Genomic DNA, 27,487 nt, shown 5'->3' on the forward strand with positions numbered 1-27,487 from the left:
TAGAGACTATGTATTGCTTGATATGTCCTATTTATACCATATATATCTGTGGCACTTAAATGCTTAAATACAAATCACTGTTATATTCCCAAGATTTCTTAACAATTTATCTTAAAGTGAAAATCTGATCTTGACAAACAACCTCTATTTGGCTTGAATCCAGCTTGTTCTTCACCAAGAGCTTCCCTTCCACAATTTTTCTTAGCCATTTCTCAAGTATACTTTCATAAATCTTACCAGGAACATTCAGTATAGAAATTCCTCTTCAGTTTTATTTCCCTTTTTATAGATGAGTACTATGAGAGCTCCACTCCAATCATCTGGAATTCAACCCTTTGACTAGGCTTTCTGAATTATGCAGTGAGCCACTGTAAAACCATATTTGAGCATTTCTGGTCAAACTGCATCTATGAAGGTGTGCCAAGAAGTTTGATAATCACCATGAAGGAATTAAGGTAGAACCATGTAACTTACACATTATTCTACATATTCCCCATGAAGTGTTATACACCTGTTACAATGCTGCTGCACTGTTTGCAATCCTTGGAGAAAAGGTCTTTCCCTTATTGCACAAACCTGTAATATATGTTCTAGGTGTTTATCAGAACTTTTCAGCCCCCCCCCTCATATATACTATATAGATGAAATATGACAATATATAATGCAACAATAATAATGAAGCATATAGAATTCAGAATTATCCCAAACAGTAGAATCATGTTTGGAAGTGGATAACTGGTGAATGCTGCAAAGGTTTCAAAAATTAAAATTCTCAATTTCTCACACATCCAAACATTTTGAAGACAACTATTTTGAACACTTCTCAAGAAGCATTTAATAATTTATAAAGAAAATCAGTCACCTGAAGTGCTGCAAACAACATCATTTCTTCTTCTGTACAATCAATCTCTTCAGTCAGAATGGCCCATTTTGCTTGTTCATATATCTGATTAATCCTGACAGCATCATACTACAAGATTATAGACAATAACACACAAATTAGAACTCAACCATTGTAATTTAGTATACTAATGCAAGATCATTAAAATCTTTACAATAATTTACAATAACTATACATAACTGCTAATGAGTCAATGAAAAAAATTGTGCAGGAGGAATGGTGTGCAGTTTATTGATGTATGGAGTAAATATGAGGGAAACTAATTACAGGTATCCCTTGCTTAACACGGGATTTGATTAATGCAGTGAAATTAATTGCGACAATCCCTTTATATATATGCAGCAAGAGTTTTAATTAATGCACCTTTAAATTTACCATGCAAAAACATGCAAGCCTCGAGGAGTGTTTCCTGGCCGAGAGAAAGAAAGTCGTGAGCATGATGATGTCATTCTTCCCATTACACATTAAGAGAGTGTGTATTACAAGCTCCAATTGAAGAACACATTACGTTCTCCGAAAATTTTATGGCCCATTAATCATGTCAAAGAATAAGAGCAATCCCATAACTGGGTCATTAAATGAAAAAAAAGAGGAAGAAAGTAATTACCTTAGATACAAAACTTTATAATTAAAAGATTTAAACATGGTGAAAGTAAAAGTAAGATTGCAAGCAAATTTGGTTTTAACGAGTCTGCAATACGGACTATTTTATCCAAAGCTGATGAGTATTGTGAGCAAGGTAAAGTTGCATCTACATCTGCAAGTATGCAATGCACACGTAACTCAAGTGCTATAATGGTTGAAATGGAAGGTCTGTTGATTATTTGACTGGAAGACCGCAATCAAAAGAGAATTCCAATTAGTGCCTATAATATCATGGCCAAAGCTTTAAGCCTCTTTTCAAGATTTAAAGAGACTAAATATAAAGAAGACAATCCAACTTAACATAAAGAAGACGATGAAGATGCTGCATCTACATTTCCTGCTGAGCTGCAGAAAATGATTACGATTACTGCCAAATTTTCAATGTAGATGAAACTGGCCTCTATTGGAAAAAAATGCCATCTAGAATTTTTATATCAAAAAAAGACAGTGCACCTGGCTATAAAGTATCAAAAGATCATTTAACTGTTATGCTTGGAGTGAATGCTAATGGAGATTTTAAACTGAAGCTGCTGCTTGTCTATCGAACTCAGAACCAAGGGCTTTAAAAGGATGTAACAAGAACTCTTTACTTGTAATTTGGTGGGCAAATCAGAAGGCTTGGGTTAACCAAAGCCTATTTGAAGATTGGTATGTCTTATTTTGTCTGGCAGTTGAAGCTTATTGCAAGAGAAATAACTCAGTATTGCCAGAAACCTTTTGCCAGAATTCACTAATGACTTAAGTTGTTTTCAAAATCCTGTGAACGTGATTGAAGAAATCATTGCAATTAGTGAAGACCTTGGTTTTGATGGCGTTGATGCAGATGTTAAAGAATTATTGGATTCAAATTCAAAAGATTTCAGTGACAACTATCTTCTTGAAATTGAACAACAACGTGCATATGAAGACAACGAACCAATGGAATATGAAGATTAGGTTTCAAAGAAAATAACAATCAAAGAAGGCAGTAACATCGAGGGATTAATTAATCGCATTAATCAAGGGATACCTATATGTATACAGTGGTGAGCTATAAGGGGCTAGCCCGAGCCCTTTGTTAAATTTTCTCAAATTTGCGAGCCCCTTATTCTTCTTGTTTACTTTTTTATTTTTTTCCAAAAAAAAACAGAAAAAAAAACAATTTTTTGAAATATATTAAGCGAAAAACTCATACGAAAATCACTCTAACAAAGTGATTTTATTAAATAAAATATTATAGTTACTGTTACTACCATTTTACAAATAATAATTAACTTTTGGTAATCACATATAAATAAATAGGACTATAAAATAATGCCCCTTGATTGGTACCGTTGATTATCACATGAAGTATAAAAACAAAAGAGAAATATAATGTACTTCAATATTATTGTGTTTAGATGATATTTATTTATTATTTATAGATTGTCATAAAAACTTCTATCACAAACAAAAGAAATTTATTTTGTTTATAAAAAATGCGGACTATTTCATATGTGCGATTACAAAAGATTTTATTCTTATTATATTTTGATAGTTAAAAAATGTTTTTCTTATGTAAGATAAATTAACATAGATGATTATGTGCAAATATTTCATGTTTAGATCATGAAATATGTGTTTAAAAATGATGGCCTTTACAGGTTGATCGTCCCCTCATACTTTTTGATTGGCATTTGTACACAAGCTGTATTAATCAACATTTTTGTGTGAAATACGGCTTTTTTTTGCTCGACAATGTGAGCCCTTTGTTAAAATTTCCATAGCTCACTACTGCCTGTATATATGTCTGATGGACTACATTTAAATGGTTTGAGTTAGATGTTTGGAGAAAGTGTTGTTTAGTGAGAGTTTGGAAGTGCAAAACCAGGGAAACTAGAGATATTAGGGAAGATGCAATCAAGCATATGTCTAGCCACCCCTGTGATGAATGAGCATGTACAGAAATGATTATGCAGTGCTGAATGCTATTTCACAGGTTTCTAATTTGAATGGGTTGGTAATGATATTACACAAGGGTAATTGTGGGTATAAGGGGATGTTGAAAGGCATGTACATGAATGCAAGAAGTATCAGGAATAAGGGAGAGGAGTTTTGGCATTGGTCAGCTCGACTTGGCCAAAAATTATAGGCATTAGTGAGACCTGGTTGACAGAAAATGATAAAATTGTTGTGTCCCAATCTCTTAAACTGTTAATTTTGTGTTCTATACTTCCGATCTTCCCTAAAGAGTCAAGTGGTACCTCCAAGACACAAAGGGATTGCCTCAGGAGCAAGCCAAAACCAAAGCGGCAAAGTTCTTGAAATCTATCTTCTCATAGAGCTCTAGGAATATTTATTTTTTTTACTGCGCCACCTAAAACAGTTAGAATAAGTAAAGTTATCTTAACCAAGAAGTGATATTTCAAGACGTATGCAAGTGATTATTGATTTGCAGTCGTAACCCCGCAATGTAACCTATTCTTCACCGCTCAGATTCGAACCTTTTACAAGTGGTGCATCGGATTCTAGAATTCAGACACTTAGGTTTAAAAATAGCAAAGGTTTATTAAGCATATTAATACATTTACAATACAATTAACATTCATACTAAATTCCAATACTAATCAGATAAGATTGCGTGTATCCTTAATGAAACAAGAGCATCAAAACAGCATTACTGTATTTGATGCTCTACCTAATAAATCATTCACAAAAACGGTCATTCTAGAGTAATATTCTTTTCATTAAACATTCAATATATATCTCGTTACTCAGACTAATTCATCTCAGTTTCCTCTAAAGCATACACATTAAATTAACCTGTATATGAGCTAACTCACTGTACTTTCTAATGTTACCATGCTACAGTCCTGCTTTAAATAAATCAAAGTCCTCGGTCCTTAATATCTCTTAATTTCACTTAACTTAACATCATAGTAAGTTACACACATAGCATAGACAAAGGAAATTTTAACGTTACCATACACTAAGGCTTTTCATACTTGTTCCTTCAATTTGGACTGCCTTCCTTCAGTTGATCCTCTTCTTCTTGTTCGCTTAGATGATGAGGTACCTTGGACTCTCCAATCATTCTGTGATTTCACACGATTCTGGCATGACTGACTTGTTCCAGGCATAACTGTGGCATTGGGCGATTTCTCCTTCATGATGTCTGCTACCTAGACGCTGAGTGTTTCCAAGGACTGTGGATACACGAGTGGAGATGTACTCCACTCGTGTATCCACAGTCCTTGGTAATGATCAGGAGCGGTAAATGATCAGGAGCTTATATCTTCGCCAGCACTTGGATGGCATTTCCTGCTATCGTTCACCGGACTCTGAACATAGCTTACCACTGTTCCTAGTCCGAGCACTTCAGGACAGAACTGCTCCTTCGTACAACCTTCTACCTGCCAGATGACCTCTAACCACCAGCCAAGGGAAGAAAAAATTTACGAGAGCAAAGGGGAGGTTCCTAACCCTTTTATTTCAATGTCCCCTCCCGGGTAATCACTGTAATCTTTGTAACTCACTCAATGCGTAGCACTTCACCCACGTGGGTCTCGCTTTATACTGTTTGTTTCAGATTTTCTTCTGACCATGCTCCACCACATGCCGTGAGCATGTGACTCTCCTTCTGTTGGCATGCCTTTGCCCTTTGAACCTTTGTTCACACTATTTTATGCAAATCATTCCTCAGACAAGTATTACAAATTTTAGTAAATCTTTGTTCAATTTATACAGCATTAACAGCCTTGCACAATCAAAAAAATTATTATTTCCTCTAACAACGTACAATCTCTTTTCTTTATGCTAACATAATTTTATATTATATTATATGTATATAGCACATACTTAGAAGCAAGCATTTTCCTACATAAAAATTTGTATCTTATTTTTCTATCTGTTAAAACGATGATAGATGTAGAATTCTTTAGGATTCCCATTTATCAAGTTTTAACACACTTATAGGGATAAAATGTAAAGACGTAAAGGGTATTGTATTTTCAGGGAGGAGAGAGGGAATAGGACAGGATGCGGGGTGTTGCTGATGATAGCTAAAGAATTACAACCAAAAAAAATTAGAAGTTAAGAGGATTTTAGGTCTGGGGGAGATGGCTCAATTGAGGCTGTCTAGTGTGAGATAGAAGCAAATAGTACAAAATATATTGTTGGGTGCTGCTATAGACCAAGTGGCCCACAGGAAGATGTAGATGGTATGTATTGGCAGATTAGAACAATGAGTGCAGTCCAAACAATTACTATGGGAGACTATGAGGACATAGATTGTAGGAAGGAAGGGCCTGGCAAGATGGAAGTGAAATTTATACATTTATACAGTTTCTAAGGGATAATTACATGAAACAACATGGTATAAAGGGGATAAGGAGTTTGAGAGTGTTGGATCTGATAACAGCATCAGAAGATATATCCATAACCAAGGTCGACACTCTGTCTCCAATTGGGAATAGTGACCATGAAATCTTGTTCTGGGAAGTTGCCAAACATTTGGAATTCTCTGTCAAGAAAGGGTTTATATTGAACTATAAAGCTGGTAATTATGACAGATTCAGGAGTCATCTTGGAGCACTACCATGGCTTGAAAAGCTACAACAAAAGAAAGTCAATAGTGCATGGGAAGTGGTCAGAGATTTTTTTGAGAGTAGCAGTATCAAACTGCTACTCTCAAACAAGGTCAGGAGGATAAATCAAGTGGGAATTAAGTGGATGAGTAGAAAAAAGCATAAATGAGTGCTTTATATTTCTTTTTCTTTATATTTCCTCCACAGTGTTTTCTTTCTGCAAAAAAAGAAAACACTGTGGAGGAAATATAAAAAAAAAAGGTGATCAACATACTCATGAGCAGTACGAAGTGCAAGCAATACAGGTAAGAAAGGCTAAATCAGATTATGAGAGAAAATTAGATAAGCAGGCCAAAGTGAACCCAAAAGTTTTTTCGTAATGTTGCAAGTAAGAGGACAATTTGCTATGTTAGGATGACTTTAAATGTACAAGACTCGCGTAGAGAGTTGACAGAGGCGAAAGAAATAGTTGACTTGTTGAGTGATCATTTTGCAAAGGTGTATTATCCATGTGGGGATTTTGCAGTTGCTGATGTGATAGAGATGCATGTCAAAATTGAGATAAATGAAGAGGAGGTGTTCAGCATATTGAAAAATATGAATGTGAACACAGCAGCGGGACTGCATTGCATGTCGGCCCAAGTATTACATAAATGTGCAAGAGAACTGACATTGCCTCTGATGAAGTTGTTCTGTCTTAGGTCTCAGCTCTGGAAGAGTTCCAGATGAGTGGAAAGAGGGCAAGATAGTTCCAATGCATAAAGGTTGTTCTAAGACAGAGGAAGAAAACTACAGATCAATTAATATATCAGGAGTGGTTGTTATAGTATTGGAAAAGTTGGTTAAAGGTAAAATCCAACATGGGTGGATAGGGATGCAATACTCTATTTTGAGTAACAAGTAACTGTAGTAATTTATTCACATTTTATAATAAAGTGACAGCAGAATTGGATAAAAGAAATGGCTACACCATGATACTGCTGGTGGCATTTAACACATTCGCTGACACGCTACTTCGGCATAGTCTGTTCCCGTACGCCAAGCAATTTCACATCTTCAAGGTCAGTACGGTAATCTCATTGTCGGCGGTAAGCATCATACGAGTATACTCGTAGTTGGCTTGTGCAGAGCATATACCATCTATGAGAATACACACTTTTGATGCTAGCTCCACAAGCCAAGCAATTTCACATCTTCAAGGTCAGTACAGTAATCTCGTTGCCGCCGGTAAGCGTCATATGAGTATACTCGTAGCTGGCATGTGTGGCAGGTTAACCAACTACGAGTATACTCGTAGTTGGCAGCGAATGTGTTAAAAGAATGCCACACGGAAAGCTTTTACAAAAGTTAGAGCAAATGGAGTTAGAGCATATGAAGCTAGTAGCATGGATGGAGGATGGGGCTGAGAGATAGACACCAGGTAATTCGAATTAACGAACTACCTATCAACAATTTTCCTCAAAATTAATCTATTATCTGCCAGGACTTAAATATCATCTGATTTTACTTTTCTAAGTCACTTCTTATTGTACTAATCTGCATAGATCTTGGTCTTCCTCCAGATGTTATTTTTTTCCCTGGCAAGAAACACTTATTTGCTAACTTCTATCACATACTGTTTAAGTGACCATACTTACCTGCAGTGCTTTTTTTATGGTGGTACGCAATGGAACGCAGTACCAGCACCATTTTCTCTTAAGTTTTTAAAAATTTGCGATTTATTGACAGCAAAATGTATTATAAATATTTCGGTAGATGGTACTGTGTTAACGAATTGAATTTTCAGTTTTGATTACTCATAAGTTGGTACCCTGCTTTCCTGTTTCATAGTTTGGTATGCTACTGGAAACAGGAAATTGTGTTCACTTCCGATTGCTTCCAATATCAGTTTATCAGTTCTATATTCACTCTTCAACAGGCAGGTGTTCATGTGAGTTTTGAATTAATTTAATTTAAATCAGTGCAATCATTGTTCAAAATGAGTAAAATAAGTAGTTACGTTATGCCAATGAGTGAAAAAAAGGAAGGATGAAGAAGCAGAAATTATTGAATTTGGTTGTGATCCTGTAAAACAGAAAACTAGCACCGAAAATACACTTGGTGAAGAGAATCACGAAACCAAGAACGAAGATCCACATGGTCAAAAGGAAGCAGATTCTGATAACGATTAGCCCAAATGTTGGACACTTTTGCAGAAAAATGACCTGCAAGAGAAATGAGTGGCTGTATGTCAGGAATAAAATGTTGGGCTATAAAGTGGTCATGATGTTGGAAGTTTTGCCACCGATAAACACATGGGAACGAAAATTTCAGCAGAGTTGGCAAATGTTAAAACCAGTCATTTTGGAGAATCTCGCAAACAACAGTTAATGTCATTAAGAAAAAAGATTTATGATCAGAAGGAGAGTGCAGCTCACAAAGCGAGACGACGAGGGTATATCGGAGGATATATTAAAAGTGCGGAAGTTGCTGTAATAACATCTTCATGGTGAGTACCGACACCTTTTTTTCCAGAAAAAAAAGCACTGCCTACCTGAGATTAGCTGTGCTAACACATTTCTTAATGCTAGGAATGTCAAATTCCTTACTAATATCCTCATTTTCAATATAGTTCTTCCAATGTTCTACCTTCATTCTTCTTTTTCTCAGAACTTTCATAATAGTGGTCTCCAGTCTTGGATTAACTGTTTTATTTTTAACCTGGATTTCAGATCCATAAGTTAAAAGTGATTTGAATACTGTCTTGCATATAGCTAGTCTAGTGTTTTGACTAATTTCTATCATATTTCATATAAATATATTCACTCGACTCTCTCTACCATACTAATTTTGTTAATTCTATTGTTTATTTCCATATTTAGTTTGCTATTTTCACTAAATGTTCTACATACTGTAGCTGAAATGTTTTACTTGTTCTATAGGGTCTCTATTCAAGATAAAGTTGATATTTTTGTAATCATGCATATTTTCAGTCTACCTTTTTATTGCTGATTTTCATCCCATATTTGTTATAGTGCAGAACATATTGAATTTGCTATTAGGCCTAATGTCACTTTCCCTCATAATGTTATCCATATAGATGATGAATTCACATTGGAGATAGACTGCACCCGTATGATATACATGATTTAACACCCATTTTAGTGTATCTTCTTCAATTCTAAACGCTGTCCGCATGGTTAGCCTAGTGGCTATGCACTTTGCAACCATATGCCTGGGGAAGGAGTGTCCTAGGTTCAATTCCCGTTGGCAACATGAGGAGCTTAAAAATCTTCCTCGGCCATAGCCAAGTTAGCTGGTCTTGGACGTGGACAGCAGGGTTTTCCCACCAGTTTATCTGAGGTTTTTCATCCTGCAAGCAGGCAAACCGGCTCCATGAACACACACAGATACAGTCAGGAATACTTAAGACAATCCCTCCAGCCATAGATCTAAATTGTCAGATGTTGGAAGTTTATTTTTCACTTGGTTAGACTATAATAAATTTAGTTTAATCCTTTATCCAAGTGTAAGTAAACATAGTTTGCACCTGAAAATATCTTCAGGACTGAGGTAAGGTAGTGCAACATCAGGCAACTCCGAGCAAAGGTGGGCCAAGCTCTCATCACTCCTTGTCTCAGTATCTCCCATAATGCAAAGCACATCTCCTTGAGGAAATGTATACTGCTATGCATTAAGGGAAGGGCCACTACACAGACTGGTTTCAACCTTTATTGAGGTCTCATCAGTGGGAGGCAGACCCAAACATGGAGATACTAAGGATTAACAATTGACATTTCTGACTCTAAGGGTGAAGCAGAGCGCTTTTCATGTTCCCTGCTATCTGACAAGGAAACAGTGAGTAGAAATGTTTGTGAGCTAATTGCTCGCCCTGGGTGGGCTTGGAGGTTAAATGTCAGAGGGGGGGGGAATTAGTATGCCTTTGGGTCTTTTGTATTTAAAGCAGTCTGTGGCATCGTAATTTGTAGCTAGTTGAACAGTTCATTGGGAGTGTGCCGATGCTTTTTTGAAGAACTTTGTTGCTGTAGTTTGCAGAAAAGTGTATATGTAGGGGACATCTGTGTCCCAATGGAGCTGCACAGTTCTAATGAACCATGGGGCGTTTAGGATCATACGAATGCATTTATTCTGTACTCGTAATTTGAGAATGTTAGTATCAGCGGTATGACTCCAGGCTGGAGAAGCATAAGTGAGTATAGGGCGGACCATCAGTTTGTAGATAAGCAGTTTGATTCTAGTGTTTAATTTACTGTTCCTGTTGATTAGAGGATAGAGTTGAGCAATGGCTTTTGATGCCTTTGCACAGAGAGAGCCTTGATATGAGAATTGAAAGTTAGCCTTCTGTCTAGTACACCAAGGTATTTGACTTGTTTTCCAGGGAATTTTTGTGTTGAATAGGAAGATGTCCTCTTTGGGAAGCATCAGTCTTCTGGTGAATAGTATGCTTATGCTCTTCTGGGGATTTACTTGTAGTCTCCATTTAGAGAACCACTTCTCAATCTGTAGTATATTTTCTTGTAGTTTTTTGATAGCTGTGTGTGGTTTTAGAAATCTGGTTTACCGCTGTATCATCTGCGTAGAAGGCCAGGATGGATGACGATGGATTGTGTGGCTGTGTGGGATATCAGCCATGTACATGGAAAACAGAATCGGAGCTAGTAATGATCCTTGTGGGACTCCAGCAGTGAGATGTTTCTGGGCTGATACTGCTCCTTTGATCTTGAATTTCATATGCCTGTCAGAAAGGTATGATTTGATTAGTTGTACCATTTCCAGTGGTATTCCAGCTGAGATCATTTTATGTAGCAGTCCATAATGCCAGATTTTATCAAATGCACTGGCTATGTCAAGGAAGACAGCCCCCGTGCATTGGTGCCAGTTATATCCAGTGGAGATATATTCTACTAATCTGTGTATCTGTTGGGTGGTGCTGTGGTACTGGCGGAATCCAAACTGTTCTTTAGGGAGAATGTTTAGGTTGTGTACAGAGGTTTGGAGTCTGGTGAGTATAACTTTTTCTGTGATCTTACCCAAGTTTGAGATGAGGCTGATAGGCCAATAATTTTGAGGTAAGCATGGGTCTTTTCCTGGCTTATGGATTGCGATTATATTTGCCACTTTCCAGCTGGAAGGGAAATGTTTGAAACGGAGGATGGAGTTGATTATATTGGTTAGGTGTACAATGGCTATTCGAGGCAGCAACTTGATTACTTTGTTGGTGATGCCATCTGGACCAGGAGCCTTCTTGTTCTTTAATTTCTTGATTATGTCATATTTCTGCTGGGGAAGTGGGTGCAATTTGTTTAGAGCAGCTTTCAGAGGGTTTAATGAATATCTGATGTGTCGATGGATCTTGTAGATATGATTGAAGTCTAGATGTTCATATGAGGGTTTACATAGCTTGTTTAGGTTTTCAGCAATTGCTTCTGCTCTTTATCTACATCAGAGTGGATAAGACCCAGATCTGACTGGAGGGGGGGGGGAGGGTTTTGCTTTTGATGTTTCTTATCAGTTTCCATATGGAGTGATTGTCAGGAGTGATAGAAGTCAATCTTTTTTTCCCAGAGTTGACTTCTATGTGCTTTAAGGACATCTCTCACCTCAGAGTTTAGTCTGTTCAGGATTCATTTGTCTTGTGGTGCATGGGTATTATGAAACCTTTTTCTTGCTTTATTTTTCTCCTTGATTAGGTTCACGATGTCATCTGGTAGGTGGTTGGGCCTGAGGGCAATTGTGGCTGCAGTGACTGTCATGAGGGCTGTATTAATTTGTTGGGTAAAATCTTTAACAGCTGTTTCAATTTCTTCTTTAGATTTTACAAGTGGTACAGGACCTATATATTTTGGAAGTACTTTGGATAATTTATCCCATGATATGAATGTGTGTGGGGGATGGGACAGTTTTTCTTGGTTTCCCAGTTGTAGCAGTATAGGATTATGGTCAGATGAAAGGTCATTTAATGTCATCAAACTGTGCTGGAGTCTCACATTCTGCAGTATGACTATGTCTAAGACATCAGCAGTGCCATGTGTGTTGTGATGGGTAGGTTCAGTGGGACCTTCCACGACTGCGTAGCTTGATCCTGTATAGTTGGCGACTGTATGGCCATTTCTATTGGTAATTTGACTGTTCCAGGCAGGGTGTTTGGCACTCAAGTCCCCAGCAATGATGACAGGCTCTCCAATGCCCAGGATGGCATCCAAATCCGAAGGCAGTAAAGATTTTAATGGAGGATTGTATGCTGCGTAGATTTTAGTCTACCAGCCAAGCTTGTGAGAACTTCCATGCCTGTAACCTCAAGATTGGTGGTAGTTGAGATGTTTACAGTGTGGTGACTAATGTAGTTCTTTATAAAAATGGCTGTGCCTCCACCTCTGTAGCCTAGCCTGTCAGTTCTATATATGTCATATCCTCTGATTCTGGGGCAGTCAGCTGGTCTCAGATGCATCTCACTTATCAAGATGATGTCTTTCAGTGAATTCCTGGATCTCCAACATTTTGTTTCTCAGGCCATTTGCATTCCATGTGACTATCTTTAGGGAATATGGGGCGATTCTGTCTCTATTCATTAGAGAGTGCAGCTAAGATGGACTGGTATTCATGCAGAAATCTTTTTGTGGAGTCTAATGATGGGTTTGCCTTTACAAAATCCTGTAGCATAATTGTAAGAGAAGCATTAATGGTAGCTGCTAGGTTTGGGGTTGATGTCGGGTGAATCTAGCCTTGCATAGATTTTGATGAGCGGGCACCACATCAATATAGGATCTGGTTTGTTACTGATGACAGGTTGCTTTAAGGGCCTCAGACTGCGATGATGGAACCCTTGTCACTCTTTTTGAAACATCGTGAGACTGTGGAGTTGTAGTTGATGATCGCAAACTGGTAGAGGAGATATTCTGGTTGTTAAATTCTGTCTGTCTGTTTTTTGGATGTTTAATACATCCTTTGTAGTTGGCTGGGTGGGGGCCACCACAGTTGGCACACTTAGCCGGGGTGGATTTTGGCTTGGTGCAAGTGTTTGTGGGGTGGCTCTGCCCACATTTTAGACATTTGAAATCTGCTCTACACAGCTTCTCAGCTTCTGAAGGGAATATGGGGCTTAGTCCAGAGCCCTTTTACTTAAGGGCTCTGGACTAATCTTAAGGCCACAGACCGTTGTCAGATTGTAAATATTTTTTTAGGCCTGGTGAATTTCTACAAAGACCAGTGGCATCGAAGTTTTATGCACTCTGACCATTCTGCTAACTTTAACAGGTGGCAAGTCTTGGGAGCCACGATCTTCAGCTATTCCATCTGTGGATGTGTCCTCAGAAATACCTCTAAGTACCACCTTCAGGTTTTTCTCCGAGCTCAGGGAGAAAGTATGGTATTTCACACCTTTTGAGTCCATTTCATTGGTTAGCCTTCTGTAGTCCATTACTGTGGTCGGGTGGATTTTAATACCGTCATCTGTGTTTTTGGCCATTTTGTAGGATATCTGCTGTTCCGACATGGTGGTCCTAATAGTTGCCCACCTGTGCTTTTCACGAAGAATGATGGGGGGGGGGGCACCTTCTCTTTGGTAGAGGCAGTGGAGTCTGAATCGTGACAGTCTTCTTCCATTTCATTATATTTGGGTGGGTCTATGGTTATTCCACACTTCTTGCACGTGTGGACCTCCTCAAATTCTGAGGGAATAGAGTTTGCCAAGTGCAATTGCTCCTCCATTTTAGCGGTGTCATCACCTGTGACGACTGCAGGAGGAAACTTATAAAGTTTTATTTTTCCTGGCCAGTTGTTGCTGCCGAGTACTTCACCTAATCTGATGAATTCACGATGCACTTCCTCAATTTTCGTCTCATCTATTCGATTTTCCATGTCTATATGTTAACTTCAAATATCAGTGAGGGAAGGAAAAAAAAAAAAACGCTTACTGTGCAGTTGTAATTCGGCTGGTGTCTTCGGGATGCTCTGAATTTTCTGGGTGAAATCACTAGCATAAATGTCGGGATCTCTCAAGCTCATCAGCGACAAGTGTCTTGTAAAATCCAGTTCAACTGCAGTCACTCTATCTTGACCACTATCACCTTCTTTCACAATCCTTGTAAAGGAGATACTAAGGCAGAAGAAATAGGAGAGGTCATATTTACCTATAGGAGTTGTGAATTGCTCTGGATTTAAAGAAAGATGTTGGAAGTTTATTTTTCACTTGGTTAGACTATAATAAATTTAGTTTAATCCTTTATCCAAGTGTAAGCAAACAAAGTTTGTGCCTGAAAATATCTTCAGGACTGAGGTAAGGTAGTGCAACACCAGGCAACTCTGAGCAAAGGTGGACCAAGCTTTCATCACTCCTTGTCTCAGTATCTCCCAAGTGAAAAATAAACTTCCAACATCTTTCTCTAAATCCAGAGTAATTCAATAATAAGGTGGTACACCTGTTGGCAACTCGTATAGGTAAATATGACCTCTCCCAATGCTTCTGCCTTAGTATCTCCATGTTTGGGTCTGCCTGTCAATGATGAGACCACAGTAAAGGTTGAAACCGGTCTGGGTAGTGGCCCTTCTCTTAATGCATAGTAGTATTCATGTCTGCAAGGAGATGTGTTTTGCATTATGGGAGATACTGAGACAAGGAGTGATGAGAGCTTGGTCCACCTTTGCTCAGAGTTACCTGGTGTTGCACTACCTTACCTCAGCCCTGAAGATATTTTCTGGCACAAACTTTGTTTGCTTATACTTGGATAAAGGATTAAACTAAATTTATTATAGTCTGAGTTGTCAGCTATGCCGATCCCGAGCCCAGATAAAAATAGCAGGGATTGAAGTGGTGCCGTACTTCCCCTTAAAAGGGGCTCACAGCCGTTGAATCACCATACGAAATGAATGAATGAATTCTAATTGCTAACAAATACAGACTACATATTACTCTGTGTGATGTTTCATTTAACCAATATAATTGTAGCATTTTGGAAAGCTTTTCTCTGGGCACCTTATCACAAACCTTTCCAGATGAACAAAACTTTAATATTAATCCTTGTTATATTTTAACGGTTTCTCATTACTTATATTAAAGTGAAAATCTGATCCTGATAATGACTATTTTGCCTGAGTCTGGCTTGTTCTTACGTTGCACCCTTCGATTGGAAAAGGCCTAAGTTCGATTCTCATAATGATAGGAGGAATCTTTATATGGACTTTTTCAATTGAAGGTGAGTTAGCCAATCTCATATGGTGGTAGCAGGGTTTTTTCTCCTGGAAACTCGGGTTTTTCATCCCGCATACAGCCAAATTGGCCCTTCAGAACACACACAATTTACAGACAAAAAATTCTACCAGTGATGTGGGCAGTAGATGGCGTTGATGTAGGTGATTGGTAGTATAGGTTCTGTGTAGTAGTGGAGACGAAGAGTTGTACAGTAGGTATCCTCCCACGATGAGTCTCTGGACTCCTTGGAGGTGTCACTAATAATAATAATAATAATAAAAGTTTCCCTTTCACAAATTTTCTTAGGTTTTCCTCAAGAACTTATCTGGAACAGTCAGTAAGGAAATTCCTCTGAATTCTCATATTCACTTTTATTTCCCTTTTTTGTAGATGAGTATTATGAGTTCTTGCTTACAATCATTTGAAATCTGGCTTTCTGACCAAGACTGCATTATGTAGTACAGCAATTGTAAAGCCATACATGAGGTATTTCTGAAGCAATATCATCTAATCCAGCTGCCTTTCCATATTCCAGACTTTTCTATCTCTAATATTGATATGTATTTCTGACTGCATTCTTCTTGAATGTTTTCTACCACTGTTGTGTCACTTCTTGTTTCATTCAGTAATCTTTCAGAGTAATTACTCCAGACATCTAAAAATATCATTATCTCCAGTTTCCATGTTACCTTTATCATCACCAATTTCTTTAAAATATTCTTTCCATTATTTCTAGTTTTTTTTCAATAGATTTCAGATCATTTATCACCTTCCTGATATTTATCTTCTATTTTCTTACCAAAGTCTTCCCATGACGTTTGTTTAGTTACTTTTATACAATGCTTTGCTTTCTTACATTTCTTCTTGCATTTTCTGAGAAATGCTGATTGCAAGTAATGCTAGGAACTTTAATGGACCAAAATGCTGACTATGATCCATCATATCAGTTTAACTTCCTAAAAGAACCAAAGCTATATCTAAATACATCAGATCCAGCATTATTTCAAAGCCGAATGCAGAAACTATGAAAGTTTTGTACGAAAGCTGACCAGAGAGCTTACAAATACACTTTCATTTATGAGTTGCCGTAGCGTGGACCTTATAGAAGGTCCTGTAAGCTCTCTGCTCAAATTTCGTACGAAACTTTCATAGTTTCTGTATTCGGCTCTGAAATAATGATGGATTTAATATCCACTTGATTTATATAATTTTGCTCACCAAAATGAAGCCTTTTGGCTCTTTATTTTAGTAAATATATCACTTAAAGTTCCCTTTCTAAATAAATGAAATGTTTATATTTTATTTAGAGATTTGATCTATCTTAAAGACAGATATTTATTAAACTGAAATAATTATGATAGTTACCTTAGGATTTAAGTCATAGAAAGAGTAGAACTTGAAACGGAGTAACAGACTGTCAAACTCTCTAACATCCTGTTCCATTAAAGATAATGATGAATCAAGCCACCTAGAAATAGACAAGAAACAAGTATTTTTCTATTTCTTATTCATTAAGTAAACCATCATTGCTGTTATCATAAACAATTAACATTTATGCTATATCAGAGGTCTAAGAGTGGGTCACACTTTAGGGACAAGTGGTTTTCCAAGAGGAAATGTGTTGTTAGAACACTGAATGACATATGGAAAAAAAATGTAATAGTTTTTGCTTTGTGAACTGCAGAATTGAAACTCAGTGGTTTTAGAAAATAAATGGCAATAATCTTATAAAGACTTCAAATATATTTTTAAAATTTAAATTCAACAATACTATAGCATACAAGAAGCTAACTTCCTGCAGCAATACTTTATTATTTAAAAAGTTTATATTTAACTTTATACTATAAAAAAATATGTATACTCATAGCTAATTTTCATGTCAAATCTGTTTATTTGCATTTTCTATGGAGGAGAGGGGAAACATGAAATTTATAAAACATTTTAACAAGGTGCACGATATAAAAGTTTGGAAACCTGAGCCTTGAATGTTGAAAATTTTTTCACTTGCTTATATTATAAATTAAAGATGCCAAGAAGTTATATTCTTGGTTTCATCCATTATCCAAGCGTAAGCAAACAAAGTTTGCACGTAAAGTCACTTCACAAATGGGCTAGTTGTATATTATACATTATGAAATACTAAGGCAATTGATATGAAGTCATTAGCCTCTATATACAATATACCTTTTGGCTACTTGTATATGGAAATACGACTTCTGCACTACTTCAACCTTGGTATTACTTCTGGGTCTGGCTCCCACTGATGAGACCTCAATAAAGGTCGAAACCAGTCTGGGTAGTGGCCCTTCCCATGCATAGCATTATACATGTCCATAAGTATCCCATAATGTGCATTGCATTATGGGATACTAAGACAGTTAATGTGAAGTCATTAGCCTCTATATACAATTAGCCCAGTTGTGAAGTGTGAAATGACTTCACATGCAAACTTTGTTCGCTTACACTTGGATAAAGGATGAAACCGAGATATAATTTCATGGCATCTTTAATTTATTGTGCCCTAGATTATTCAAAATTTTCATCACTTTTTAATATCAAAACAACTTTTGATATTAAAAATCATTTATACTAACTGAATTGATTAAAAAAATCATATCACCTTTGTGTTTCCTCTCTCAACACCAACACACATCGTTCCATGTATCTTTATTATTATTATTATTATTATTATTATTACTACGGGCGACTCCAAGGAGTACTTAGACTCATCGAGGGAGGCCCTAAACATCTTGTCCACACAACTATTCGACATTCTCACAGTATCTATCATACCTTGCCTTGAACTCATTCACTGTATTGCACCCACAACAGACTCTGGCAGCTTATTCCACTCATTTACTACTCTAAAAGTAAAGAACCCAGCTCTAACACCCTTACTAACCACACTCTTGCCCAGCTTCCATAGATGTCCCCTAGTTCTCCCACCACCAGTCCTGATTTCAAAAATATCCTCTGAATTAATCCTATAGAAACCCTTCAGCAATTTGAATGTCTCAATCATATCTCCTCTTTTCCGCCTATCAACCGATTTCTGCAACCCACAAATCTTCAACCTGTTCTCATAAGGTTCATTCCATAGACTTGCTATTATCTTGGTCACTCGCCTCTGGATCCTCTCAACCTCCTCCCCGTCAAGAAGAAACCTAGGTGACCAAATCTGGGCAAGTAGTTGAGATGAGGTCTTAGCAAGGCTCGATACAGAGAAACAATAACTTGCTTGTCTCTGCTCGTCAAAGTATTCTTCAGCATCCAAGTGATTTGATGAGCTGATTTAGTCACTTTTGCAATGTGCCCCCTAAACTTCAACTCCCTATCCACCAACTCTCCCAAGTCCCTGGCCTGATCAATCTCCTGGAGTACAGTTCCACCAATGTGATATGCTGCTGCTAATCTTTTCACCCCAAAAATGCATAACCTTACATTTTACCACATTAAATTGTGGCATCCATTCTCCTTAGCCCAGACCTCCAATCTATCCAAATCATCCTACAAAATTTTGACATCTTCTGCATTCACTATTGCCCTACCCAACTTTGCACCATCAGCGAACAAATGAACCGTTCCTCTGATATCCTTCCCTATATCGTTAATGAACAAATTAAACAGCAGTGGTCCAAGAACAGAACTCTGCGGCACACCACTAGTCACAGGCCGTCTTTTGGACTCTACTCCTGAATAAACTACTCTGTGATATCTCTCCATCAACAACCCGCCCATCCATCTCACCAACCCTTTATCCATTCCCATATGTTGCAGTTTACGGATTAGAATCGTAAACTACTAATTACTAATACTAATCATGAACTAAAATTATGTGGTTACTATTTTCATACTGCATTTATTTGTTCTCAACTATCCATGTCCCCACTGTTTATAAAACTCATATCTTCCCTTAAGTTCAATTTCACTGAGTAAATGAATCTCCCAAGAACCATCTGCAGGGAGGAGTAATATGAGAGAGTACTAACTTTTTTTTGTAGCATTATTATTTAATAAAAAATATTTATTGCCAACAAATAAATTCATCAAAATGACAATAAAAATTAATATAACAATATACATTGATTTTACCTAAAATGATAAGTGGGTAAAATTACAGGTATTATGCCTATTATTTTACCTGCTGGATCGGGACCTCTCCTTTAAGGAGGAGGAGCAATTCTAATCATACTCAAATCTGCTGACAAGTATGCTATTCACTCTTCCAATGTAATATGAGAAAGTACCTTGTTCAAATCAGGTTAAGTACTTACCCATACTTATTTATATTAAGATGAATTATAATTATCATAATCGATTCCAGAAGTGGTCAGTTGGAACATTTGACACTGGGTTGGTTATTTTTTTTATAGCTTACAATTATGATAAATTTTGTTTCATTAATCATTTTTATGCTTGTATTTAGTAATAAATCCATAAAGTTATCCATTATAGATAATTTAAAAAATGTAAAAGCTATCTACCTGATTTGACTTGCATATATTTTTAAGAGAATATTCAGATAATTTATGCTTACCCTGCATTAAGTCGAGCTCTTTCTACCAGTGATTTGGGACGCAGAAGACCTTGTTTTGATTCTTCAGTAGGAGTTTTTGGACTGTGGGCTAATGGAAGTTCAAGTCCACTTGTATTTCCATCTGATGAATAATTTAAAAAAGATGAACCATTGAACATCCCAGATGAAGGAGAATAGCTCCTGCCATTAGTCCATGACTAAAAGAAGGAAAGAAAATCAATACATACTGATGAATTTCAATAAAACTAGCAACATATCTCAGCTACTATAACTGCTTTTACAACAATTACTGTATGTGTATGTATGCATTTATCACAGCAATACATGTAACATTCATACTAATAATTTAAAAATAAATTACTACATAAAGGCAACCATTAAACATGAAAGAGATCACATTTTCAGCATTGAAAAAATTTTTAATTCAATAATAATAATAAAAAAAACCTGCACATATGCACTAGCTAATTATGGCAGAGATACCTTTTTATTTTTATTTATTTATTTTTTATCAGACTACATTGATTAATATTTACAATTTTTTTTTACAGTTTATTATACACTAATAGCAAATGATGCTCTTAAATGTATTCTTGGCATTATGTACAATAAGACAATATATGCTGTGTAAAATCATTATTTCTGCAGCATAATATTCTAAATGAAGATTAGATTCCTAATAGAACTCAAAAGAATGGCATTCATAATTAAGTTGAAAGAACAGATGAATGAATGCATTGGTTTGATTTCATAAATCTTTTAACCATAGCTAGTACATATCAAGTATTTTATGTCGATTTTTTTTTTTTTTTTTTTTTTTTTGTGCTGACCTCTCTCTCTCTCTCTTTCTCTCTCTAAATATCATAGAGCATTCACATTTGAAAAGCAGAGGATCCTAACAGCTCTTAATCTTTTTAGTGTAAAACTGTTCTTCTATTAAAGGTGCAAGTTTAATATATGCTCTTCATCTGCTTTAAACTATTTAATTATGTAAAGATTGGTTTCAAGATACTGTTTCTTGACATCTTTTGGTATTTATCTTAGTAAATACAGATAATCATTCTTATTAGAGAACAATTATCTGCATTGCCTATAAATTCTTCATAGTTACTTCACAAAATGATGGAGTGCAAATAAAAATCAGTTCAATTAGTATAAGCAGAAATTAGTATACATAGAATAAATATATAAAAGTTGCACATCTATTTGTTAGTGAACAAATAAGTCTTTAGTCTTCTAATAATGAGTACTTGATTTAATCTTAATTTTTCACAATGAAATTCCATATATTTCATATTTTCCTTTCTCTGTTTTTATTTAATTTAATAATCTTCTTTCCTCTGTCTCATTACTCTTCCCTTTTCTGTTTACTTCTATTAAGTGAATCTCAGTCACAAAAGATTATAAATGTAGAACATTAGTAATGGGGTGGGCTTAGGGTTAAATAATATGGTGAGTCTGTTCTAGAGAACAAATATGGAACCTTTTCCAAGTTCTTTCAGGCTTCTAAAAAAGCAAGGTGGTAGTATTGCACCAGAAGATACTACAACTGAATTAAGAGATATTCACAAATCATCCATCCCATAGTCAGATATGCTAGGAATGTTTTTCAGTATTTTTCTACAAAATATAAAGTATCACATAGTTTTTTTATTCTATTTTTTGTTATTTTTTGACTAGTTTCATGAAATTCTTTTGCTTCACTTCAATGGGATAATTACATGAATCAACAAAAAAAATAGAAAACAAGTAATAATAGTTAATAATGCTAGCGAAAATATTTTAACATTAAATAACAATGAAAAGCATGTATTCATTATTACTTAGCTGCTTGTTCATGGACTATTGTATAATACTGGTAAATATGAGTGTTGTGATGAATTAGTGAAGACCAAATGTGATATAAAATCATCCCTTGTTTTTTTGTTTACTTGGGAAAAATGGAGTAAAACCAGGTTTAAAATTACCTGGTATCTTTAACATAATTATACCCAAGGTAAAAATACTTTCTACATTTAGATCTCCTCCTGAGATTTTTATTTAATAAGGTTAGAATACCTTATGGTAACTTGTTTTGGTAAAATACTTACAAGCTCTGTATTACTAAATCTTGGTATTTCTAGCCTAGCTCCCACTGATGAGACCTCAATAAAGGTCGAAACCGGTCTGGGTAGTGGCCCCTTGCCTTTAATACAAAACATCATACATCCCCTTATTGGAGATGTGTTTTGGCATTAAGGGTAAATATTAAGATTAGTGATCGGAGCTTGTTCCACCTCTACCACGAGTTGCCCTGGTCTTGCACTACCTGTAGGATCAGCTTGTCTTGCATCACTTGCAGGCGCAAACTTGACATTTTTGTCTGTTTGCTTACTTGGGAAAAATAGAGTAAAACCAGGTTTAAAATTACCTGGTATCTTTAACATAATTATACCCAAGGTAAAAATACTTTCTACATTTAGATCTCCTCCTGAGATTTTTATTTAATAAGGTTAGAACACCTTATGGTAACTTGTTTTGGTAAAATACTTACAAGCTCTGTATTACTAAATCTTGGTATTTCTAGCCTAGCTCCCACTGATGAGACCTTTTTTAAGCGGCCCTGAGAGAAAGCTCTATGTTCCAGTCCTTCTTCAAACCTGTTCCAGCGGATTCCAGCAACAGTTTAGGAGAACCGAAAAGAGAGATCCGATTGAAGTCCTGCCTTGGTAAGATTCCTTTGTTCTTTTTGTGGTTTTTTTTAGGCCTATACACGGCATTCCGCTATTTTATAGGAATAGACTATCCTTGGAAAGTCTTCTTCCTTTCTTTCGTTAAATTAAATAATGTCTTCGGTTTTACCAAGGGTAAGAACCCTCGGGTTCGAAATAGATACTGGTATTCACCAGAGGACGTTTGCGAGGGCTATTATTGACTGCGTCGGGGCAGACAATATTTCCGGTTTCACCCCTTATGCGGGGGGGGAAGGTTTCAAGTTGTATGCAAAGACGCTGCAACTAGAGAAAAACTTCTGAAAGGAGTCGAGTGCGATGCAAAAATTTTTCAACCTTTTGTGGTAGGAAGCTTTGTCAAAAGAGTAAGAATAGATCGTTTTCCGCTTGAATACTTAGAAGAAGACAATGAAATCATAACTAAAGTATTCTCGAAATAGGGAGCTGTTCGGGATATCGAAGTTGGCACGGACGCTGAGATCCCACAATGGAAATCTGGTGAAGTCACCTTTTCCGTCATGATGAAGGCGGAAATTCCGAATTTCGCCAGGATAGGATCGGCCAGGGTAATGGTGAGTTACCCGGGAGTAAAGAGGCAATGCTTTAGATGCGGCGCCCTCACTCATCTAAGGGCCCAGTGCTCGAAGTTAATATGCAAGAACTGCCTAACAGCCATAAGGTAGACACCTGTCCGGACAGAAACCTGGCCGAAAAATTGGGAGGCAGTATTATGCCCAACATGGAAGCAACAGCCAAAAATGTCATTGGCGCAGAACCGAATGAGTTCCCTACCCTGAAGGCCGCGCATGAGGGAACAACAAGAAAGAATCATGCCGCCACGTCTGAAACACTGCCGAATACACCAATAGAGAAACCTACAACCAGGAAAGACAAAAGGCAGTCACCGAGCAAACCGCCACTACAAATGTAGCAACCGAAAATAACCAGCAGCACCAACAAAAAGGAACTATCACTGCAGTCACAATAGACGAGGACATGGAGGCAGTAGATATGGAAATCAGCAATGTAGAAAGCACACAAAAGAGGCCAGCCAGCCCTGAAGAAGTAAATATAAAAAAACCAAAACCAGCTGAAGTTGGAAAAATAAAGTCAACTTCAGAACCCAAAAAGTTCCCTCACGCAAAGGCCAATGCACCTATATTGCATCTCTTAAAAGATTTCCCCGAGGAGGAGGCGAGACTACGAAAAGCAATAGAAACATTCGGAGACATTCAACTGATACTCACAGGACAAAACGGGCCAAGAGTCGTCAGTGCAGAATGGAACGACGTGTTTGTCGATAATATAGATGAAATCACTCCTGAAAAGATCATTGGTCTTATTGATGCAGAGGACGATGTGGGACTAGCACTGCACAGAGGCCTCTACATGCTAAATCACGTCCGTGGAGACAAATTAGCAGATCTCATCATTAAAACCCACAACAATAGACAGCAGGAGGATTTAAACCTCGCCTAACATGCTGGCAAGTCAGTCCATTCCTAGTATAGATCTGCCAGATGGGAAAAAAAAAAAAATCTGGTTTGTTTTTTTCTTCTTTTTGTCCTCTTTCAGATTAGAATTTTTGTTGTAAAAAAGGTGTTGTAAAAAAAATGTCTATTCCATACAGGAGGGGGTATCCTGAGAACCTGGGCTGCGAAGGCTTAAAACGAGGCGGTGCAGCTCCTTGTGGGCTGCATCACCCAGGCCAGGCTCTGCCCCCACTCTTCTCAGTATTAAACTGGTCATTCCGGTTGAAATTTCAGAATTTACCTAGTTTCTTACAAAGTGTTATATGTAATTTTAAAGGTTATTTATCAGTTCCTCTTTTTCATGTGGTGCTTCTTTCATTTGTTTTTCCCCACTTTCCTTGGGCAGACACCTGAAGAGGTGACTGACCGGGGAAAGCTGAAAAGAACGGATGGAGGGAGATAATGTCGGAGATCTGCTTGGTGCTGACATTTAAGTCAGGCCAAGTAGATCGACTGAGGCCTCTTTTAACTATCTACTACTATCCACTCTATCTTTCTCCTCCTCTCTCACTATCAAGCTGACTCTCAGCACAACTTTTTTAAATCTAAAGAGGCCAGTGATGAAAGGCATGAACTCCCATTTGACCTCAGTAAAGGTCGAAACCGGTCTGGGTAGTGGCCCCTTGCCTTTATACATCCCCTTATTTGGAGATGTGTTTTGGCATTAAGGGTAAATATTAAGATTAGTGATCGGAGCTTGTTCCACCTCTACCATGAGTTTCCCTGGTCTTGCACTACCTGTAGGATCAGCTTGTCTTGCATCACTTGCAGGCGCAAACTTGACATTTTTGTCTGTTTGCTTACTTGGGAAAAATGGAGTAAAACCAGGTTTAAAATTACCTGGTATCTTTAACATCTGTATCCATGGGAGAATCGTTGCAGCTCTAAAAGTTTTAGTTTTATTATACATCTGATTGTAGCAAGGTTTTTTCTCCTGGAAACTCTGGTTTTTCATCCTACATACAGACAAATCGGCCCTTCAGAACACACACAATTTACAGACAAAAATACTAGTTGTGGTGGTGGGCGGTAGAAAACGTTGATGGAGATGATTGGTAGTAGAGGTTCGGTGTAGTGGTGGAGACAGTTGTAGGTGTCCTCCCACAATGAGTCTTCGGACTCCCTGGAGGTGTCACAAATAATAATAATACATCTGATTATTTGGGAGGTTGAAGTAGAATTTTTTGATTAGCATTCTATTGTAGCCATTTTTTTGGTAGCATTGAACTCAGGTATTATAGCTCTTGGTTTCTTTTTTCTATGTTAGTAGAAATTCTGTAAGCTTTATCCTGTAAGGAATGAATGATGTCTATTTTTTGTACTGGGTGGTGATGGGATGAAGTATGTAGGTAATGTCCTTTATTTGTTGGCTTCCTATAGCTAAGAAGTTAATGTGGCCTGTTCTGATATCTCAACTAGTAAAAATGGTAAAGGTCTGTTTGTCTCTAATTCAACAGTGAATTTGATATTATTATTATTATTATGGGTATCTCCATGGAGTCAGTAGACTCATTGCGGGAGACCCAAACTAGCAAAACAATATCTGTCATATCTCTTCTTGAATTCATTTACAGACGAAGAGCTCACAACTAAGTCAGGCAATGAATTCCACTCATTCACCACCCTCCATGCAAAAAACCTTGTTCTGACACCTTTGTTAACCACACTCTTCTTTAATTTCCAGAGATGACCTCTTGTTCTTCCATCACTATCACACAGCTGAAACATTTCCCCTGCATCAATCCTATAAAAACCTTTCAGTAATTTGAATGTTTCTATCATATCCCCTCTTCTTTGTCTATCAACCAATCTCTGCAATCCACAAGCTCTCAATCTATCAATGTAGGGAGTATTTTTTATATCACTCACCAACTTGGTCACTCTTCTCTGAACCCTCTCCACAGCCTTCTCATCTCCAAGGAATCCAGGTGACCAGACCTGAGCACAGTAATCCAAATGTGGAAGTATCAATGCTTTATAAAGGGGAATAATAACCTCTTTATCTCTGGATGTCAGTGTGTTCCTCAACAACCAAGTAATCCTACAGCAATCTTGGACACCTTAGCAATGTGTCCTCTGAACTTCATCTCCCTATCTACCAATACCCCTAAGTCCCTAGCCTCATCAATCTCTTGGAGTACCTTTCCATCGATGTAGTACACAGCTGGTAATCTTTTAATCCCAAAATGCATGACTTTACACTTTTTCACATTGAACTGACATCCATTATCTTTTGCCCATTTTACCTGTTTATTTAAATCCTCCTGCAAACTTTCAACATCAACTTGATTTTTTATTGCACTACACAACTTTGCATCATCAGCAAACAACTGAATATCTCCCTTTAAGCCATTTCCTATATCATTTATATACAAATTAAACAACATTGGCCCAAGCACAGAGCCCTGAGGCACACCACTGGTCACCTGCCTCATTCTGGACTCGGCTCCTCCATACACCACCTTATGGTATCTCTCCCTGAGCCATTCTCCTATCCATATCACCAATTTAATATCCATTCCCATCTGCTCCAATTTGCATAACAGTGTTCTATGGGGTATCCTGTCAAAAGCCTTAGCAAAATCCAGAAGTACCACTGTGTAGCCAGTTCCTTTGTCCAACTCAGATGTTATTCTATTATGAATAGTTAATAGATTGCTAAGGCAGGATCTACCTTTAACAAAACCATGTTGGCCTCTATAGAGTATCATATCCTGATCCACCCATTCTTGAATTTTGTCTTTAACCAACTTTTCCAATACTTTTACCACTACTCCTGAGATGGTGATTGGTCTGTAATTAAATACCGCAGTTTTAGAGCCACCCTTATGCAAAGGAACCACTTTGCCTAACTTCCACTCCCTAGGGACCATACCAGAATTCAAACTTAAATTAAATATCCAAGTAAGAGGGGTTGACAATTCATTTGCACATTCACGCAACACCCTAGCTGATATTTCATCTAAGCCTACTGCAGTGTTTGCATTTAAATTTTGCAATATATTTAATACCTCTGATTCTTTAGCTTCAATTCTCACATTAGGTATTGCTACAGGTATAGAGATATCCTCACTTGGGTGATAGACTTTTGAAAAGTGATCACTCAGTAACTCGACTATTACATCTAATTTTGTCACCTCAATACCATCAGCACCCACTAAAGTTATCCTTTCGAAGTCATTCTTCCTCTTACTTGCCACATAGCGGAAGAACTCTTTGGGATTACCCTTGATCTCTTTGGCTAAGGTCTTCTCATAATTTGATTTAGCTTTTCTTACTACGCTGGTAACCTTCCTAGCTTGAGCCTTGTACTGCTCATGGGTGTACTGATCACCTTTCTTCTTGTGAATTCTCCATAACATTTTCTTTTTTTGCAGATCAAGCTTGATACTACTGCTCATCCATCTAATGCCTGCCTTGTTTGACCTCC

The 27,487-nt window shown here is 37.2% G+C and overlaps 1 protein-coding gene across 1 annotated transcript in view; it reads right to left on the reverse strand.

The window, feature by feature from the left end:
- The window catches only part of LOC150095090 (unc-112-related protein-like), a 170,609-nt gene that overhangs the window by 74,829 nt on the left and 68,293 nt on the right, over nucleotides 1-27,487 (reverse strand). Inside the window, exons 5-7 of the mRNA XM_090411416.1 lie at nucleotides 19,815-20,011; nucleotides 16,643-16,745; nucleotides 863-970 (exon numbers count right to left, since the gene is read on the reverse strand). Of these exons, the coding sequence (XP_090267542.1) occupies nucleotides 863-970; nucleotides 16,643-16,745; nucleotides 19,815-20,011 (408 nt within the window). The remainder of the gene's footprint in view (nucleotides 1-862; nucleotides 971-16,642; nucleotides 16,746-19,814; nucleotides 20,012-27,487) is intronic.

This window comes from Typopeltis vanoorti, chromosome 21, assembly GCF_054136105.1.
Source record: "Typopeltis vanoorti isolate ZY-2024b chromosome 21, IOZ_Tvanoo_1.0, whole genome shotgun sequence".
Lineage (NCBI taxonomy): Eukaryota > Metazoa > Arthropoda > Arachnida > Uropygi > Thelyphonidae > Typopeltis > Typopeltis vanoorti.